The 20969-nt window shown below is 36.7% G+C and overlaps 1 protein-coding gene across 2 annotated transcripts in view; it reads left to right on the top strand.

The window, feature by feature from the left end:
- Positions 1-20702, top strand: part of LOC135081478 (ralA-binding protein 1) — a 28686-nt gene extending 7984 nt beyond the window's left edge. For both annotated transcript variants that reach the window (XM_063976186.1, XM_063976187.1), the window contains 7 exons: positions 1631-1871; positions 5369-5478; positions 7100-7251; positions 8051-8231; positions 8875-8999; positions 9711-9894; positions 19336-20702. In XM_063976186.1, coding sequence (XP_063832256.1) covers positions 1631-1871; positions 5369-5478; positions 7100-7251; positions 8051-8231; positions 8875-8999; positions 9711-9894; positions 19336-20082 — 1740 coding nt within the window. In that variant the 3' untranslated portion in view covers positions 20083-20702. The remainder of the gene's footprint in view (positions 1-1630; positions 1872-5368; positions 5479-7099; positions 7252-8050; positions 8232-8874; positions 9000-9710; positions 9895-19335) is intronic.
- Positions 20703-20969: the final 267 nt, after the last annotated feature.

The raw sequence follows: 20969 nt of genomic DNA on the forward strand, positions 1-20969 counted from the left end.
GCAGAAGTGAAAGTGTATTGTGAATTTTGTGTAAATATGGTTATAAAAGGGAGTGTTTGGTTGTTTATGGTAGTTTGTTTTGTTTTATAGGTAAAGTTAATGAATGAGCATTTTTAAATGCGCATAAATTAAATTGTATCGTTAGCCAAAATAATTTCGTCTATCTGGCTATATTATGTTTGCCAATTACTTGATCTATAAAATTATCTGTTACCCTTAATATTTTCAGTATCTTATCTTTAATTAAAACAAAAATACCATTTGAAATCGAAGGTCCAATCCCACCTTAGTTAAAAATTCACCCGGTTATCTTTGATTTGGTGGAGAAAATGAAAAAATACTATTCTTTTTTGTTTATCTCTAATCTGTGTAGGTATTTTTTTTAACTTTCGCGTTGCATTATACGAGACGTAACATGATTCTTTTATTTTATTATGTGCTAGATATGTATTCGTACTTTTTATGAATACCCCACTATGTGTATTCAGAGATACCCATAGCTGTAACAAGAGTCCCTCGTTGCTCATCAGTCACAATAATCGATAATATTAATTATTTTAACGCACACAAACTTACTTTAATTTCAATAAACAATAAACTATTATTCTATCGCATACACTACGTTAACTACGTGTAAATAAATGATATGAGGATGTTTATGAGAAAAGAAGGGAAAAGTACGTATTTTAAATGGTTGAGAAAACAGAAAAACGCACGTTCTCAGTACTTATCAGTATTAATTATAATGAGTTGTTAGGGAGACAAAATAGGCCTAGAATAGGCTATTAAATAGCGTGTAAATTCAGTTAAATAAACATTTTAAGCGATCAGTTTCTAAAAATGGTATAAAATAAGTAAACAAACCTGGTCTAATTATAACATGTTGTATTTTTAAAATTACAATTTTCACTCACCGATAATAAAACTTACACTTGAATAACTATTAATAATAGCAACAAAAGTACGTCGATTGGTCACAAAACAAGCGTAATTCAATTATCACGGTGCCCTGTATAATTGCGGCCCCATTGTGTGACCTACTGTAATAAAGGGAGTACTGTTCTGGGATTACCACTTGTTTCTCATTGACCCTAACTTGATAGCATCTGCAGTACTAATTAAGGGGCCACTTTTTATGTCTTGACGCTGTAAATATTCGACAAGAATCTATTTTGTCTTCTATTGGAACTTCAATGAAATATTTTAAACAAGTAATGTTGAAATCAAAATTGTTATTATTTGTTTTAATCAACTGTAATGGAGCCCCCCTTTTCTGCACAGTATCTCTAAGAAACACAAGTTTCACTTTCAAGTATGTTAGGAATAAATTAGTAGAGTAACAAAACAACCCAAATAGACCCCCTTACTAATAAAAAGTTACACAATTGTTGAACACTGTTTTAAAATTACAGTTCCATACTATACGTCACTTCAAAACACTGTTCAACGAGCGTGTAAGTTTTATGGAAAATGTTTATGCATGTATTTTTCTCGGTTTTAATATTACCAGAAATGCTCTTTACAACCTAATTTAACAATACCTACCCAATTTGCAAATGACCTCTACATGATGTACGTAACTTATCGTATCCAAAAACTAAAGTATTTTAACTACTTTCTGTCTTAACAGGAAAAAGAAGAAAAGGCGAAGTTCAAGTTAGAATCGAAAGAAAAATTAAAAGATGAAAAAAAGGAGAAAGTGAAAGACAAAGACAAGGATAAAGTGAAAGAGAAAGACAAAGAAAAAGTTAAGGAAAAAGACAAAGAAAAAGTTAAGGAAAAGGACAAGGACAAAAAAGACAAGAAACTGACTAAGGTGCCTTCGACAGTGACCTCGGGTGTTCCTTTTGAGGAAATATTTACACTTGGAGGTGAGATTATTTGTTTTTATTTTCGATTCTTTCATATAGATAATAGGTTATTATCTCATAGAGGTACAGTCAGCGTCAAATAGTTCGTGACACCCAAAATAGCCAAAAAATATCGCAACATGTTTTTGTTATAATAGACAGTTTGACACCATACCCCAATAATTCGAAACCACAATTGTTTTAAAAAGACTCTTCATTCTGGTCTTAAAAACCTAATTTATTTTAAATTACCTGTAAATTTCGATTTTTGTTCGAATTGTATAGTTCCAAAATACTGAACTGTCCTATCGATGACATTGACAGCGGGGCGCCACCGTCAATACCGAATCGCTGGTTCCGATTTTTGCCATGTTGGAAACCATAAAGTTGAACGATGGTAGCGCCCCCCTGTCATTGAGTTTGGCGGGACAGTTCAGCGTGGGTCATCTATTATTGAAAAAAGTAGTTTAATTGGGTTGACAAAATAGTGACGTCACTTGCTTGTAGTGCCATACAAAATCTATGGGAGAGTTTCGTTTTGACAGTTTTAAAAAGTACGTCAATTGACTGTGGTGTCAACATGTCTATTGGAATAAGGTTGTGTTGTCAACTTTTTGGCCACTTTCGAAGTTTGGACGTCACGAACTATTTGACGCTGACAATAGAATAATTAGAAATGAGGATAAAACAAACGTTCAAACAAACTCTTACTATGATGATTCTGAATGTGAATTGCCAAGCTAAAATATAATCTTGCACACCAAATTAAAATAATGGGGAAAAAAGAGACGCTTGGGCAAAGGTAGTGTAGAACATTGTGGGATTATGCATAAGAGTTATGCTATTTAGCATGAGAATTAAAGTTCTATTGCTTCAATTATGTGTCCTGGTTAATGTACCGTGAAGCCATTAGACAGGTTTTGGGCCATTATCGGTTGAAGTCATTGACTGATAACTAGACAATTACAATTTTGCTACAAAAATGCATAGTCTGATGTTGACTACAAAAAAGAAACCAATCTGTAAATGCTGTATGTTATATTGAAAATACCTGTTGTTCAAAGACAATTACATTTGGCCACGTTTGATTAAGGCGGGGGTGATAAACACAGTCACGCTCGCGACAAAACCAAAACAAAGCGACTCAAGGTAGCTAGATAAGAGCTAGGGTTGCCACTAGATGAGTGAAAAGTGCAACAACTTGAGAAAAACCTTAAAGATTAGAAAAACACCTTTGTCATCTTTTGACAGTTAAAGTGCAGGTCTAATTTTCAGTCACACTGAATGAAATTTTCACATACAATATCCTAGTACTTTAGGGCCGGCTTCTAAATTGCTATTTTAGCGTACTTTTACTGCACATGAAAATGAGCACGCTCAAGTTAAAAATGTCATCTCATGTTAATCCCATTTTTATCCTACAAAAAATATGTTGTGAAAAATCAAAACAACATCATAGTATCAAAGTTAGTTAAGCCTTATTATTTACGCTTATTGAATACTATAGTTGCTTGTATTGTAGCGTGGATGCGTAGGCACCCGACCTTGTGAAACTCTACTTGCATATTGATTGATCACTGATCGGTCAAGCTAAGGCCATGATAAAACGTACATGCGCTACATTATAATCGCGATCTACAAGTAATTGTAGGGCTAAAGAAAAGTCCTTGACAGGGCCGTTTTAACCTATTGAGGGCCCTGTGCAATGTGCATTTAAGCTTACGTCTAAAAAAAAAGGAGGACGACCATTCTGTAAGCTTTGGATTCTTCGCGTAGAAAGCTTTACCATACCTTTCGAAGTCTTGGATATTTTTTATATGTATATTAGAAACTTGTTTGCATGCTATTTAAAATAAATCAAGGCTTACGTGCATCATGATAAAATTTGCATACTCGTATCATGTGTTGGATATTGTATCGTACCTATTCAAGTTATTAAAATGTATTAGCTAGTTAATTTTTTGATCTTCTATAAATCCTTTTTTTTTCACAAAAATTAATTACGTTTTCGATAGGTCTCTTGGCAACCCTAAAGATAACGTAAAATGATGCGCACAGTTTATTTTACACTTTTATGCTAGTTCGAATCTCACGTTGCTGGGCTGTGTCTGTGCTATGAATCCGTTTTTAGATGGCTTCGCCATTGGCGGTGAGATTGTTAATTTATTTTACGTTTATGCATTCGTGTAGGTGATAAGACCTTAGTCAGATATTGTGTGGTTTGTTACGTGGATTGGGAAAAGAATTATAGTCACTATTACCTGTCAAGAAGATTCAAAACATGTAATTTTTAGATGACTTCATATTAGACGCTTATAAAAGCGTTGCAGTGGTGTAACAAAGCGGCAGTAGCGTGTCTGTAGCGTTTCAAATTCGTGAAACTCGTATAGTTTCATCTGAAACTAATTATGTTACGCAATTGATTATGTTATAGAAACATGATACATCTCTAGCACTCTAGCACTAGCATTTCATTGCTTTTGAGTTTGGACCCCCATTCATGACAGCACAGATTAGCGCTTTAATTTAATGAGAATTGGTGGCTGTGCCATAGCGGTGCCATTACAGCCATACGCGAGATAATCGCGGGCAAAAAACACGGTTCAAACTTAGGACGTGTTTATCATCATCATCATCATCAACAGCCCTTTACAGTCCACTGCTGGACTATGAGCCTCCTCCACTATAGTGGAGGGTTTTGCCATAATCCCCACGCTTGGCAGGCGGGTTTGAGATCGCAGTTGAAAAGATTGATGTTTTTCAGAGAGCGCTGTTGCCCGTTCTCTGTTTGATGTGTAGACCCTAAGTCGCCTCTTACGACACCCGTGGGAAGAGTAGGGGTTGGTGACAAATGTATTCTACTCTGCCGTCACCACACGGCTTGGGGGGGGACGTGTTTTTATTCAGTTAAAAATAGCAATATCGATTAAGTGACTATTTTGCGCTGGTGTGAGCTATGCCATTCCGTAATTGGTTCACTTTGTTACGGAATCGAAGACAATTTCAACTTTCCCCCGAGGCTTAACCTTTAATGGTTGGGTTGGCTTTTACTGGCGGTCAAAGTGTAGATTCTTTGTAGGTATGAAGTACAGTTGAAGAGACTGAAATTGCCCATAATAGAACTGCCGTTAAACGTTACCAATAATGTACGATAAGTGTACTGTATTTATTTTTTCCCAACCTGTGGACGTATTTTCTAAAACGATCAGAATCATTTTATCAAATCAGAAATTTATTCAATCCGTCTTTATGCACGTACTGCGTCACTACGTAAAGCGATCGCAAAATTGAATCTATCACAAATGTTACCATGTCTAGTCTAGCTGGTAATGCATCTAGGATAATTCCCCCCACAGCTTACACTAAAGGGTGTATAAATAAAATATAAATTAATAATATGACTGTGGCTGAATAAAAACAGCGAAAGTTCGTATTTTCTGCGGGTTCTTTGCAAGGCTTACGTCCATCACTGGACAGTCATGCTGAAATGATATTGAATCGAACGATTCCATTTCCAGTGGCCCTCCCGATATTCGGCGTGCCCCTCCTGCAGTCGGTGGAGCGATCCAGGTGCCACGATGACTCCCGCCTGCCTCTGGTCGTGAGGGACAGCATAGATTACCTGCAGGTATGTGATGTTTCTGCGTACTATGTGCCCTGCCCATTGCCACTTCAGCTTGCTAATCCGTCGGGCTATATCAGCGACTTTAGTTCGTTTACTGATCTCCTCATTCGTTAGATTCGAATTTTACCTATTTTATTATGATTAATCCTTCGATATAAATGCTCTGAAAGTCGTCTTAGACTGGATTGCACCATCTTACTTTAACTATCTGTCTGTCAAACTCCTTAAAAACACTGGTCATCGTTGTAGCTACGGTTAAGAGTAGGCGCACACCGTTGATTTTTAGTTGGCCGATAGTTGTTCCCGATTTTAAATTGTATGAAGAATCGGCCAAATCGAATCGGCGTAGTGTGCGCACTCCCATACATGCTCATCCTGATCAACTGCCCGACTAAACTATCGTCCGACGAAAAATCAACGGTGTGCGCCTACTCTAAAGTACGTTGGTGCAACTCAACTTTAAAAGCCTAAGGCTGAGTTGCACCACCTAACTTTAACGGTAACTATGACGGTAACCGGTGCTTTTTGTATGGAGTTTGACAGCTTTTTGACGTTTGACAAAGTTAAAGTAAGATGGTGCGACCCACTCTTAAACTTTTGGCACAGTGATGGTCTCGTACATTTTTATAGTCAGAGCATAAATATCTATTTCTTTTGTTGAAATATAAAATACAGTTAATACTGGATTGGTTTAAGAATTCATTTCCTGATAGACAAAATCCACTGACATTATTCATGACAGCATTTTTCATTCTATGACTCATTTGTCGATCAGGAAACAAAGGTGAATGTATAATGAATATTGCAAATAACATTTTGGAAACTTAAGAATCTAAAGTATAAAATAAAACTTGAAATTCAAGAGGCTTGACCTACGGAGACCCGCATCATTAATTTAAAATGTCATGAACACTAACAGTAAATGTTTGCAAATATTTTTATTGTGTCTACAAAGGCGTACAAATTAAGACGTCACATCAAATTGGCTACACCTTATGTGGTTATAACAGATGCTATTTTGCAGCAAACATACATTTTCTGATATGTGGCCCACTGGCAATGGCCGCGAAAATGTTAGTGTAGAAACTGATAGATACGTACAGGACATACGTATTATTAGTAGTTTTTTAATTTTGGTGGTGAAAGCAATTTTTTGCTAAGGCATAAGTTGTTTATGAATTTCCACTGCGGGAATACGATCCGAGTTGGGGAGTTGTATTCCTGCAGAGGAGACTCATGTCGTTTTTACCATCAATCCCTAAGACCCCTATGGTAATACATAGCATAGCAGAATAATAATAGGGATGATGATGATGAAGTAATATTAACTGTCTCTTCTCCTTATACTTTTTAATTTTTTATTAAAATACCTCATTATGGCGCTCTGAGTCTTTAGCAAATATATTATATATAACATAATATATTATATTCAATAGAATATTTGATTTAATATTAATGTAACACTCATACTTACTTATTTATAAAAATAAATAATGTAGCCCTGCCATCAAACCTTTGCAATGCCTTAACTAGGTAACTAAGTAATAAGCACACATGTATTAGTGATAAGACCTTTAATGTACACTTAGTAGGCAAATAAACAATTTGAATTTGAATATTTCAGGCAAACGGCTTAAAGTCGAACCAGATATACCGCACCGAGCCAGACAAGATCAAACTACAGCAGCTAAGAAAACTCTACACGGACCGCGGGCCCACCTTCCCTTACCACTGGGATGTGCCGGTGGCCTGTGCTATGCTTAAGAGCTTTATTAGGTAAGCAACAATATTCTTCGATTAGGTAGTCCACATTACCCAATACTTCCAAAGCACAATCCCATGATTTTGGCTATAATCAAGGCCATCATCAACGTCAGCCTGTAACTGTCCACTGCTGGACATAGGCCCTCCCCAATACAAATAATTCTTCGGCTTTTCGCAACTCGTTATTCAAATTCATTGCATCATGTAGTACATTGGATGTTAAATTGTAGTGTCTTAGGGCTATATTTCACCGGGACACAGACTGCAACCAGTCGCCGGCTACCAATAAAATGTATACAGCTCTATAGAGAGTTACTCACCTGGTGTCCGTTTGGTTGCGCAAAGCTGTATACATTTTGTTGGTAGCGGCGACTGGTTGCGCCGCCATGGTGCCCCGGTGAAATATAGCCCTTAGAGCTAAACATGTACCCTGCTGGGCATTGCAACGTCAATAGTAAGTATTAGGCATTAGTTACATAATATTACAAACACGCAGTACAGTTAGTCATTCCACCTAGCTTCTTGTTGAGTAGCTCTTAAACCCAAGTTATTTCCAACCAATAGTTTTTTAATAGATTTGAAATCAATAAATAAGCTAAATAGATAATATGTCATAGCTTTTACAAAATCTATGTAAGAATCGCGTTTTGACAGCTCTTCTGATTATTTTATGGCCTATCTTTACTTCAGGTTAAATAATGGAATAGTATCTCATAGTAAATGAACAGTATGTTATTATGAGAATAAAAATAATGTCTTGAAACCTACACATTTCTACAACCTATGTAACCTCACCCTCAATAATTTCCAGTGAACTCCCCGACTCAATCCTCACTCAAGAGCTCCATGGTCAGTTCGAACAAGCCACAGCCATAGCGGAGCCCCAAAGAGAGACTACCATGATGTCGCTAGTTGGAAAACTGCCTCCATGCAACTACAACCTGCTAGCCTGGCTTATGAGGCACTTTGAGAGCGTCGTAGCGAACGAACAGGTGAGTGAGTGAATGAATGATGATTCCCAGTGAAGTCCCAGACTCAATTAAGCTTCATGGTCGTTCGAATAAGCGACAACTATAGCGGAGCCCCAAAGAGAGACTACCATGATGTCGCTGGTTGGGAAACTGCCTCCATGCAACTACAACTTACTTGCCTGGCTTATGAGGCACTTTGAGAGCGTCGTAGCGAACGAACAGGTAAGTGAGTGAATGAATAATGAATTCCAATGAAAAAGGAGTTCACTTAATCAAGCTTCACGTCCATAGCGGATCCCCAAAGAGAGACTACCATGATGTCGCTAGTTGGGATTCGAAGACTAAAGGACTACTGTGGTTGGGACAGTGTAACTTCCCCGAGGGACAAAGTTGGCCTTCACTGGATTATTAGCGGTCAAGCTGTATTTCTTAGCTGCGCAAGAATTGCAGCGGTGGCAATATTCAAGAGTAGAATAGGACCACTCTTCCTGTAGATATCATGAAATACGCGAGCATTAGGCCTCTCCAACCCGTCTGACGAGGGTGGGAAGTATAGACCAAATTCTCACCTCAAAATGTGTAAATGTGTGCGACTTACACGATAAATGATTTTCAACCTTAAGTGCATTTAACATAACAATCAAAACATTTTTTTTTGTTACAGGTGAACCACGCGAGCATACAAACTATAACCACAGCGATGGGTCCCGCTTTGAACATGTCCTTCAATTTAATCACGTACTTCGTCACAAAAGCAGAAAAGCTATTCCCTGACGTTCATCTTACGAAGTAAGTTTATTGCTTTATTGATAGAAAACTTATATTTTTATAATGTATTCATTTATAGAGGACCTTGGGGTTGGGGCTAATCGTTTGCACTGACCATATTGCTGCCCTCTTTCTTTCCTTGTCTTCTAAAGTACCTATTTTATACCCAAAATCAATAAGTGCGCAGAGACACGCTACAGACGCTCTGACATTCTACTATCGAATAGTCATCTGTCATTCGTAACCTGACACTGGACAACGGCCTTTTGGCCATAGATTACAAGCTATATTTGGGACGTGTATAAGCGCCCTGGAAAGGACCTAAGTACTGTATAAAGGCTTTGACTTTGACTATAATAAAGGATCGTTCAGATTGTTGGCGTTAGCACTAATATTCTTAACGTATCTTTTGTATTTTATCGGCCGTTTGGTGTAGTGGTTCGAAGCGGACTACTATTCCGGAGGTAGCGGGTTCGATTCCCGCACAGTACAAACATTTGTGTGCATGAACATATTTGTTTGTATTGGACTGGGTGTTTTCTATGTATAATATGTATGTATTTACAAAAAAAAAAGTATTTAAGTATGTTTATATCCGTTGTCTAGTACCCATAGTACAAGCTTTGCTTAGTTTGGGACTAGAAGCGCAGTGTAAAATGTCCAAGGATATTTATTATTATTATTATTTCTTTTTTTTGTCTTGAGTGACAATATTCGATCTATTCTTTTCAGATACGTGCCCCCTCTCCAAACAATCCCGACAGATTTCTCCGAATGCGCGCAGGACATTGCTGCGGAGCTTCGAAAGCAAGAATCGCTTCTCAACCAGATCCATGCGGAAATGCATGCAGGGTTTATCACCCCTGCTCGAGATCAACAACTATGGGAAGGGCAGAGGCTCGTCACGCAACTTAAGGTATAATACACCTAAATGCGCTTATCATAAGAGTTAATATTGCGTACTAGGTCTGTCATAACTAGCAGGAGTCGCTTCTCAACCAAATTCATGTGGTTTATAATAAAACGCATTGGTTGTTCAGCACAGACTACTATTTATTTGACAAACCCGTAGTTAGTACACATTACACATACATACACTAGGTGGCAGCACTGTCAGACATTTTGTTATCTGTATTACAACATCCCCTCTATAACAAAATGTTTCATTTTAATAAATCACAACAAACATAAACCTAATTTTTCTAACAGAAAATAATGTTTTACAGATGGCAAACTTTTTGTTAAAACATCAGCTGGCATTTTACCCGAGTCTAAATAATTAACTTTAATTATATTGCTGGTGATTAGATCTTTGACAAAATGATGGCGCACATCTATGTGCTTGGACCTTTTATATAACATTTGATTTTTGAGCAACTTTTGAGCACTTTGACTGTCATTAAACAAGTTGAGTGTACATGACACACCAGTAATTTCTATAAACAAATTTCTCAAGTAAATTGCTTCCCTGGAAGCTTCTGAAATTGCCATGTACTCTGCCTCGGTGCTCGACAAGGCGACAGTACTCTGTTTTTTAGTTTGCCAAGAGATAACAGAACCACACATTAAAAAACAATATCCAGTAAAAGATTTTCTATCTAAAGAATTGCTTGCCCAGTCGGCATCAACAAAACCATGCAATTCTGATTCATCATTTACATATTGTATACAATAACTTTTAGTTTTCTTTAGATATTTCAAGATCCTTTTCGCATGTGTCCAGTGACAATTATCATAACAATTATTATATTGGCTTAAGAAACTTACAGCATATCCAATGTCAGGCCTAGTTAACACAGCAAGGTACATCAAACTGCCAATTAATCTTTGATATGGTAATTGTTTATCACAAACTTCAGCTTTTTCCAAATTAATTTTAACTTCTATAGGAGTATCAGACATTTTACAATTTGACATATTAAACTTTGTTAACAATTTCTCAATATACTGCTCTTGGTCTAATTTAATAACATTCAGTTCTTTATCAATAGTTACACGCATTCCCAAACAATTTTTAATTTCACCCAGATCTTTCAACTTAAATTTTTGACTCAATATTTCTACTAATTTACTAGTTTCAGTGCTATTATTTGAGAACACAAAAAAGTCATCGACATATAAGGCAATAATTAACTTTACATCATTACACATTTTTGTATAAAGGCAAGGCTCTAGCTCAGATCTTTTAAAACCCAGGTCATTCAAACAAGTGTCAACTTTTTGGTACCATGCACGAGAAGATTGCTTGAGGCCATAAATTGCCTTTTTCAACAACAAAACTTTATTATCACAATTACAATCTTTAGCATTATTAAAACCTTCAGGTAATTCCATAAAAATGTTTTCCTTCAACTCACCATTCAAAAATGCAGTGGTAACATCTAAGTGACTTACATTAAGTCCTAATTTCACTGACAAGGCAAACAAGAGTCTCAATGTCGAGTGTCTCACAACGGGGGAGAATGTCTCTTCATAATCTACACCAGGCACTTGCGAATACCCTTTCGCCACTAATCGAGCTCTGTAACGCACTTTATTGTCCACATCACTTTTCTTTTTAAACACCCACTTGCATTTTACTAGAGTTCCATTTTCAGGTACACTAACTAACTCCCATGCACTGTTTTCTTCAAATGATCTTAATTCTTCTGCGATAGCTTTCTTCCAACTTTCCTGTTCAGATCCACTCATAGCTTCAGTGAATGTCAGAAAACCTTCATCCATTTCATTTTCATTAGCAACTGTCATGTTTAGAAAACCATACTTCTTAGGTGGCCTTCTTATTCTCTTTCCACGTCCAGATTCTTCCTGTGTTACAGGTGGTGGTGGCTGTATTTTAGGTTCAGGTTCCTCTGCAGTTGGTACAGTAGTATCAACATCATGGTATTCTAGAGATTTATCCATTTCTTCATCTGAGGTATTCTGTTCACAATTCCCCTCTGAAACTACATTTTGCAATATCTCTTCACTGTTTTCTACCAACATTTGGCTATTGCTGCAGTGATCATCATCTTTGTTTTCCATTATTATGACATTCCTACTTGTTGTTATCGTGCCATTGCTAGGATTATATACTCTGTAACCCTTGACATTATCTTGGTAACCAATCAATATGTATTCTGTAGCTTTTCTGTCCCATTTTAACCTCTTTTCTTTGGGAGTGTGGACCATAACCTTGCTACCAAAGATGCGAACATGTTCAAGGTTTGGTTTCTGCCCTGTCCACATTTCATAAGGTGTCTTGCTGTTCAAACCTGCACAAATAGAACGGTTTCTCAGGTATACAGCTGTGTGCGAAGCCTCTGCCCAGAACCTCTTTGTTAGATTTGCGTCAAACAGTAAGCATCTTGCTTTTTCTATGATGGTACGATTTAGTCTTTCAGCTAAACCATTTTGTTCCGGAGTATAGGGGTTGGTTCTCTGGTGTATTATTCCACAACTCTTCAAAAAACTATCAAAGGCACTGTTGCAGAATTCCTTACCATTGTCTGTTCTAAATACTTGAATTGTTTTATTCTTTTGGTTTTCTACCATACTCTTAAATTCCTTAAAACAATTCAGTGCTTCATCTTTACTCTTCAAAAAATAGATGAACAACATGCGGCTATAATCATCTACTAAAGTCAGAAAGTAGCGGGAGCCTCCAATTGACTTTGTCTCCATTGGGCCGCAAATGTCAGCATGTATCACTTCCAGAACATCAGAGCTTCTTGTGCCAACATGTGTGAAAGGTAACCTGGTTGCCTTCCCTTCACAACACACTTTACAGCTTGTCATGTTTATGTTGCTTTCATCAGGAAAATTTATGCCTTCAACTGCTCCATTTTTCATCAAATTGAGAGCTCTGCTGTTGATATGTGCCATCCGTCTATGCCAAGTTCTGTTGTCAACCACTGCTGCTACTGCTGGACAAGAACTGGTATTTTCACTCAAGTTCAACTTGTAAATGCCATTCTCCAGTGATGCTGTAGCTATCAACATATTGTTTTGGTTGTATACACGGCATTCATCAGACTTGAAAGATGGTTTGCTTCCATTGTTGATCATTTGGCTCACAGATATCAGGTTGGTGGCCAAGCTGGGTACATACAGCACATCCTTTATGATCACATCACACTCTTTGCCATGTACAGAAGTTGTAACTTGTACTTCACCACAACACATAACCTCAACTTTGTTGTTGTTGGCAACCATAATACTTGTAACTTGTGGATTTTCAGACACATTTCTCAACCAGTCTTTGTTGCATGTCATATGAAAACTTGCCCCGGAGTCAATGTACCAATCTTGCTTACTAAATGAGCCATTCAAAAATACGGCACTAAATGCATTCATTTGTTTATTTTTCTGGAATGCTTTGTTCTTGTATGGGCATTTATTCTTGAAGTGGCCAACATTTTTACAATTATAGCAAGTTATTGTCTTTCCATTGGTCGATTTCACACTTGAATTACTTGACTCAGCTTGCGTATTTCTCATTGCTGAAATATTACTTTTGTTGTTGTACGAATGAGAGACGCCATATTTGTTACGCTGCACGTGTTTGGCGGCAAATGCTGTTTCTATGCAATTTTCACTTCCGGTACTGACTTCTAAATCCAATAATTTTGTTTTGATTGCATCTGCTGTTATATTAATTCCGGAGTGTTCAATGGCCATTATCATCGGCGCATATTTCTCTGGTAAACCGGCCAAAAGCAATGAGCCCACCCACTCATCATTTATGTTGAACCCGGTTCCGCTAAGTTTTTGAGATGTTTCTATTATCTGAGTAACGTATGCAGTCATGTTATCACAGTTTTCGAGTCTTATTGAGATCAGGTTTCTGAGTAAACTTATTCTGCGAGTAAAACCGGAGTCGTCAAACATATTCTTGAGTTTGTCCCATAATGCCTTGGTTGAGTTTACGCCTTTTATATGGACATATAATGACGGATCGATGGTCATAATCAATTTTGCCTTTGTCTTCGCATCATTTGAAGCGTTGACGCCATCACAATCTTCCTGCTTGATGCTGTTTTCCAAGCCTTCTAGGAGGAGGTAATTTTCGGCGGCAAAAGCCCATTCGTCATAATTTTCTCGTCCGCGTAACTTGGGAACGTTTACTAACAAGTTCACAGCCATTCTTGTGCAACTCAATGTGAATTAAACTGGTAATTTTTACAAAAAAGTCGGGACTGGGCCCATAACCTAATAAAACGCATTGGTTGTTCAGCACAGACTACTATTTATTTGACAAACCCGTAGTTAGTACACATTACACATACATACACTAGGTGGCAGCACTGTCAGACATTTTGTTATCTGTATTACAACAGTTTATTACCCTACGCGTGACCGCTGTGAGAGTTATTTTACTTCCATCAATCATCATCAATAGATGTGGACATACATGAAAAATTTGAGATTTATTAATAGGGTATAAATTAGTGCCAAACTCTCCACTAATATTTTTATCGAAAAGCAAAATGTTAAGGTCAGTATGACGGGGCAGAAACTCGTTTTTATACGGCAAGTTTTCGCCTATTCCATACAATTATAAATTAACCGACTGTGATGTAATTTTACCGTAGCTAATATAATTTACAACAAGTCTCATCCCCACGACAAGCTCAACTCCAGCACCCTGGGTATAGATGACAAGAGGACACCCATTTTCGTGGCAGAAAACCTGAGTCCCGAGAACAAGAACATCCATGCTGCGGCCAGACTGCGAGCCAAGGAATTAAATTATAAATTCATTTGGGTTCGCGGGGGGCGTATTTTTATGCGGAAGTCTGAGAGCTCGGAATCTATTTACATTCGTGACACTGATATGTTGAAGAAATTAACTTGACTTAACTTTTTTTTTTATTGGTTTTGTTTTGTTTATGAATGTACTTGTCCTTACAACTGTATGAATGGCGTCGCTCAAAGTTTATTACCAAAATGTTCGCGGTATTCGTACTAAAACGTTAGATATTTACATTCACTCATCTCTATCTGATTTTGATATCATAGTTTTAAGCGAAACATGGCTACGTAGTGATATATTGGACTCCGAACTTTTTAACAATGATTTTTTTGTATACAGAAGGGATAGGGAGTCCAGCGGTTTTCATTGTAATAAGTCTGGAGGAGGTGTTTTGATTGCTGTGTCAAAAAAGTATAATTCATATAGATTGTCTAAGTTTGAGAGTATGTGCGAGGATGTTTGGGTGGGTGTGGATGTATGTATTAATGGAAAGATCGTTACACTTAAGTTTTGCTGTGTATACCTACCGCCACCTATTCAAGAGAGTATACTTACCACCTTTATTAATAATACTTGTGCTGTTTTGGAAAATGAAGGACCCACAATTGTATTAGGTGATTTTAACCTTGGCAACATATCATGGAAGGCAACTGATTCATCATCCTGCGTATCTTCTTTGATTGGCACTTCTAATGCTAATAGTAAATTGAATAACATTCTCCTAGACTTTATATCATTCACCAACTTCAAACAGTTCAATTGTGTTAGCAACCAGAATGATAAAATGTTGGACTTAGTGCTTTCTAGTGTTCCACTGAGCGAATTGAAACAATGTAATACTCCGCTTACAGGCATTGATTTGCATCATCCTCCATTACAATTTATACTTAATGGCGATATTGGGTCTTCTAATTCTTCTTGTTGTGATACAATCAACAGATATAATTTCTTTAAAGCCGACTATAATAGTATTGTTAACTGTCTTAGAGGTACAAATTGGCACGAGAGATTCCATAACATTGACAACATAAATGACATGGTAGACATATTTTACAGTACCCTACAAGATATCATTAAATCTCATGTGCCTATGTCCTGTTATCGTAGTCAAAGGTACCCTGTTTGGTTCAATCGAGATTTAAAACGACTGCTCAAGCAAAAAAATAAATATAGAATTCTTTATAATAAATACAAAAATCCTCTAGACAAAATTTCCTATAATATATTTAAACAGAGAGCTGTACACGTTATAAAATCCTGCTACCACTCATATATTTCACTTATTGAAACCTCTATTAAATCCAACCCTAAAATATTTTGGTCATTCATAAAGCAAAAAAGAAAATTTATTAGTTCTTATCCTTCTAAGATGTTTTATAATAATTCTTCTGGCACTAGTAACGATGTAATATGTAATCTCTTCGCGTCTTGCTTTTCTTCAACTTTCAACAACAATAAATCGGATGCTAAGTCTAGCTTATGTATTAGTCATAATATAGCAGCTACTTTACATGATATTTTCTTAACTGAAAACGATGTTGAAAGAGCTTTAAAGGTTCTGGACTGGAGAAAGGGCCCTGGTTCGGACGGAATCCCAGCTATTTTTGTGTTAAAATGTGCTGACGTTTTGGCATTACCTCTTACCTTAATTTACAACAAGAGCTTATCTACGGGTTTATTCCCCTCAGCTTGGAAAGAGGCTCTCGTCTTACCACTATTTAAGGAGGGCAATAGATCTGATATAAGCAATTATAGGCCGATCTCAATCCTTCCTATTTTTGGGAAGGTCCTTGAGACGCTTGTATACCCTGTTATATATTGGCATGTCAAATCGCATATTATACCCCAGCAACACGGATTCGTCGGTTCCCGCTCCACTGCTACCAACCTTGCTTGCTATGTAAGCGATCTAGTTGCCGCTGTCGACTCCCGCGCCTGTGCTGATGTGATCTACACAGATTTCAGCAAGGCATTTGATAAGGTTGACCACAGCATCCTCATTTCAAAGCTATCGTCACAATTTGGCTTCCATGGCAAATTCCTCCAATGGTGTCAGTCATATCTGACAGATCGTAAATCTAGAGTTGTTATCAATGGGGAATCTTCTGATGCCTTTGACGTTTCTTCGGGTGTACCGCAAGGATCTCATTTGGGACCTCTCTTCTTTAATTTATTTGTTAATGACGTAGCACAATGTTTCAGATATAGCACTTTTTATTTATATGCGGATGATTTAAAAATTGTTAGGCGTGTAGATGATGTTTCGGATTGTATGCGTTTACAGGAGGATATTGATCGCTTTGATGTCTGGTGCAATAGTAATCTTATGGTTTTAAATATTAAAAAATGCAATTTTATTCGTTTCTCTAAAAAGAAAGTTCCATCTAACTACATATATAAAATTCATAACGAACCCATAAATGAAGTTACAGAAATTCGCGATCTTGGTGTTTATTTCGATAAAAAATTAAGTTTTAACATTCACATAGACAAACTAGTAAATAAATGTTTTAAAATGCTTGGATTTGTTATTAGAAATACCAAAACTTTTAATAATTCATTTAGTAAAATTCTTATTTTTAACGCTTTAATACGATCTTCTCTGGAATACTGTAGTGTTATATGGTCCCCTCGATACGAGGTACATATCAAGCGCATTGAATCTATTCAAAAAAGATTTCTCTGGCACCTATCCTTTCAACATAACTTGGCTAAAAAACTGCCTTCTTATATGGATCGTCTGTCACACTTCAAAATTCAAAATCTTCATAAAAGAAGACAGTTGCTGGATCTGTACTTCTTACACAAAATTATTCATGCCTCCTTTGACTGTTCCTTTCTCTTGGAACAAATTAACTTTACAATTACGCGTAAGCATGTTAGAAGCACGAGATTTATAAAACCTTTTTCTCCTAAGCCTTACAGGAGTAATCTAGGACACTACTCACCTATGGACAGACTTCAGGATCAATTCGGAGTATTAGCTAAGTGTAGTGATTTGAATATATACACAAAGTTTAGTACTTTCAAAACTTGTGTTAATGATGTTCTAAATAATCATAGTTGTGGGTCCTCATTTTCGTAAAATGTTCGTTATATTTCGCTATCTACATTCATAGCTGTGCATATTATCATCTTTGCTGGTGTTTATGCTTTCTTTTCTGGGTTTTCTGGTTTACTTTCTGGTTTTTACATTTCAGTCAGCGGTCTGATATTTTTTTTTTTTTTTTTTTTTTTTTTTTTTTTTTTTTTTTATAAAGAATTACAAACAAAATTTGTTTTGACAGCATTCAGGAAACCACTAAGGTTTGTGTTGATGCTGTTGCAGTTCTACATCGATACTTATGGTTACAATAATAATTACAATTAATTTACAATATTTTATGACTTTAATTAATCATCCCGAATCTAAACAATACCCGATATGTTGACATCTCATTTATTTCATATTCAGAAGCAAATGCGTTTTAATTTTATGTTTGATATTAATTGGCGTTATATTATTTTTAAGTTCCGAGGGTAACTCGTTAAATAATCGCGGTAACAAATACGTCGCTGTGCGCTTGCCGTAGGTATTGTTTGCTCGGCGTGTGCACAGCCGGCCCGCAGCGACCGCCCGAGTGAATACAGGGTGAACGCGTTGTTCTCGTAGCATTTCTTCGAAGAAATATTGTTTAAGAAAAACGTTTTTAAATTGTGAATGAATGGGTAAGATTTTGCAATGTTGAAATAAGCTAATATCGTCATCTAGAAATTGGTTTTTAATTTTAACAGAAACTAAATTTTTTAAAATTTTTACTTGAAGCTTATATATTTTTTCGAGGTATGATTTGTACGTACGACCATAGCTACATAGTCCATATTGAATATATGAATCAGCCATTGCGTGATACAGCATTAATTTAGTTTTGAATGGTATGCGCTTTTTTAAAATTATTATATTGGCCAAAAATTGTCTTAATTTATTACAAATGTGTTGAACATGATTGGACCAGTTGAAAGTATCATCAATTATTAACCCTAGGTATCTTATGCTATTTACTACCTCTAGCGGAGGGCAGCTGCACACTAATGTATGCAGGCAGTTGTGGTTATGAGCTACTATGGGATTGGGCGGTAATCTCAAACTGCATTTAAATATTGTATTCTACCTACAGTCACTATTATCTAAGACATGCAGTTGATATGCTGGATTCCTGGCTTGAATTAAATTCTATCCACATTCAATTATTTTTTTTTTGTTTTTTAGATTTTAGTCGATACTACGCTTCCACGCAATCTATGCACATGTCGTGGCAGCTTTTAATTAAGGCTACACTATAAACACGTATTGTTTTCTATGTTTTTTTTCCTGTTCATTGTGTATGTCTTGTTAGCTGTCCTTAAATAAATAAATAAATAAATAACAAAACCATTTTTTAAGTATCGGGAAAACAATAAGTCACATACTAGTCTGCGTGATACGTCACAAAGCCTATTATTGATTTGCAGGGAAATAAAATGTTCCTGGATTAGAGATATCAAAAATTATATGGATACTGGTTACATATGCATATAACGTTCTGGATTGATGGACACAATTAATATCATCTGAGTTTACTTACCATCAAATTGTTGTTACAGAGAAAACTCAGATCCGTTCAAAAATCGGCCGAACCCAACTCGTTGCCGCCTCAACCGTCTCTCGACGAGAAACAGGACGACGAGCCGGCTCGACGGCACTCGCAACCCACTTCCCAACCGGTTGCCCAGCCGGTACCACAACCGGTAGCACAACCGGTACCACAGACCTCCTCACAACCGGACCCGGCACCGGAACCAGAACCGGTGACGCCGTCGACGAGTGACGCATTCCAAAACGAATCTCCGAACCAAGACCCGACATTCGAAGCCGAATTCGAAGACAATTTCGACTTTACGAAGTTCGACGAAAAATCGACTCCCACGCAAACCGATTCGGCCTTCACTGTCCCTCTACCAGATGTCAAAGAAAAAGAAGAAACGGAAGTGAAAGAAAAACCCAAATTCACGGAAAAAGAATTAAGAGTGCTCAGACTCGAGTTAGAAAACGCCGAATATTTGCAACTCAAATCATTATTACAAGCTAAAATAAATTCTGAGCAGTTCGAAATCGTAAAGCTGAGAAGCCACGTCGCGTTAAAGAACAAGCAAGAAAGCCAACATAGCAATAAAGAAAACAAAGAAAACAATATGCCAGAGGAATTAGAGCTAAAACAAAGACTGATGAAGGAAAACGCGTTGTTGGAACAGAAAAGACTGAACCTTATCAACCAGATCTTTCAGGAGAGAGTCGCGTGTATACAGTTGAAAATTGAGCTAGCTATGAAAGAAATACTCTCAAAATCATAAATCGTTGTGAAACAGTGAACGAATTTAGCATAGAAGTTTCTAAGTAAAATGTTCTTATAGTCTCGTCAGTTAAACATGATTAATGATTATCCCTTAAAATCAACTAAAACAGAAGATAGATCTGAAACTATTTCCTGATGAATGAATGGTATTGCCAACAGATACTTCCCAGTACTGTGGAACTGTGGAATGGACTGTCGTCTGCGGTGTTTCCGGACGGATACGACCTGCAAGCTTTCAAGAGGAGAGCGTATCTTCACCTTCAAGGCCGGCAACGCACCTGTAACGCCCCTGGGTCTGCGGGTGTCTACGGGCGACGGTAATCACTTACCATCAGGTGATCCGTCTGCTCGTTTGCCTCCCTGTCACATAAAAAAAAAGTCACCTAAGTAATTTGCGCAACTTTAGTATTTTCTTTATAAATCTGATACGAAATCGTTAATCCAAATATGTTTCTATGCTTTTTTCGCTTACTATAATGTATTTATAAAATTGTTGACATTATTTATTACTTGTTTCGTGATCATTCTCTAGTATTTAAGTATTTTAAAAATATGTTAATCGTTCGTGTATGCATTTGAATTATCATCACAATAAAGTGATAAGTATTCGAGGAAAAATGTGTGTTTTTTTTAATTTACATAAAAAGCATTACATAGCAGTAGAAGCATTAATAAATCACTGAGGTTTTTTTGTAATACTAAATTATAGTCAGCAGTCGAAGAAAATCTATAAACAACTACTGAATAACTCCCAACATAAGCTTTTGTTAATTAATTTAATATGAAATCAATCAAGCTTAAAAAAGTATTGATTTCTGCATTTATCAATTTCATCAGAACTGCGTCTGATTTTGATCAAACGATCTTTTGGACATATTTATATAA

This window comes from Ostrinia nubilalis, chromosome 20 (assembly GCF_963855985.1).
Source record: "Ostrinia nubilalis chromosome 20, ilOstNubi1.1, whole genome shotgun sequence".
Lineage (NCBI taxonomy): Eukaryota > Metazoa > Arthropoda > Insecta > Lepidoptera > Crambidae > Ostrinia > Ostrinia nubilalis.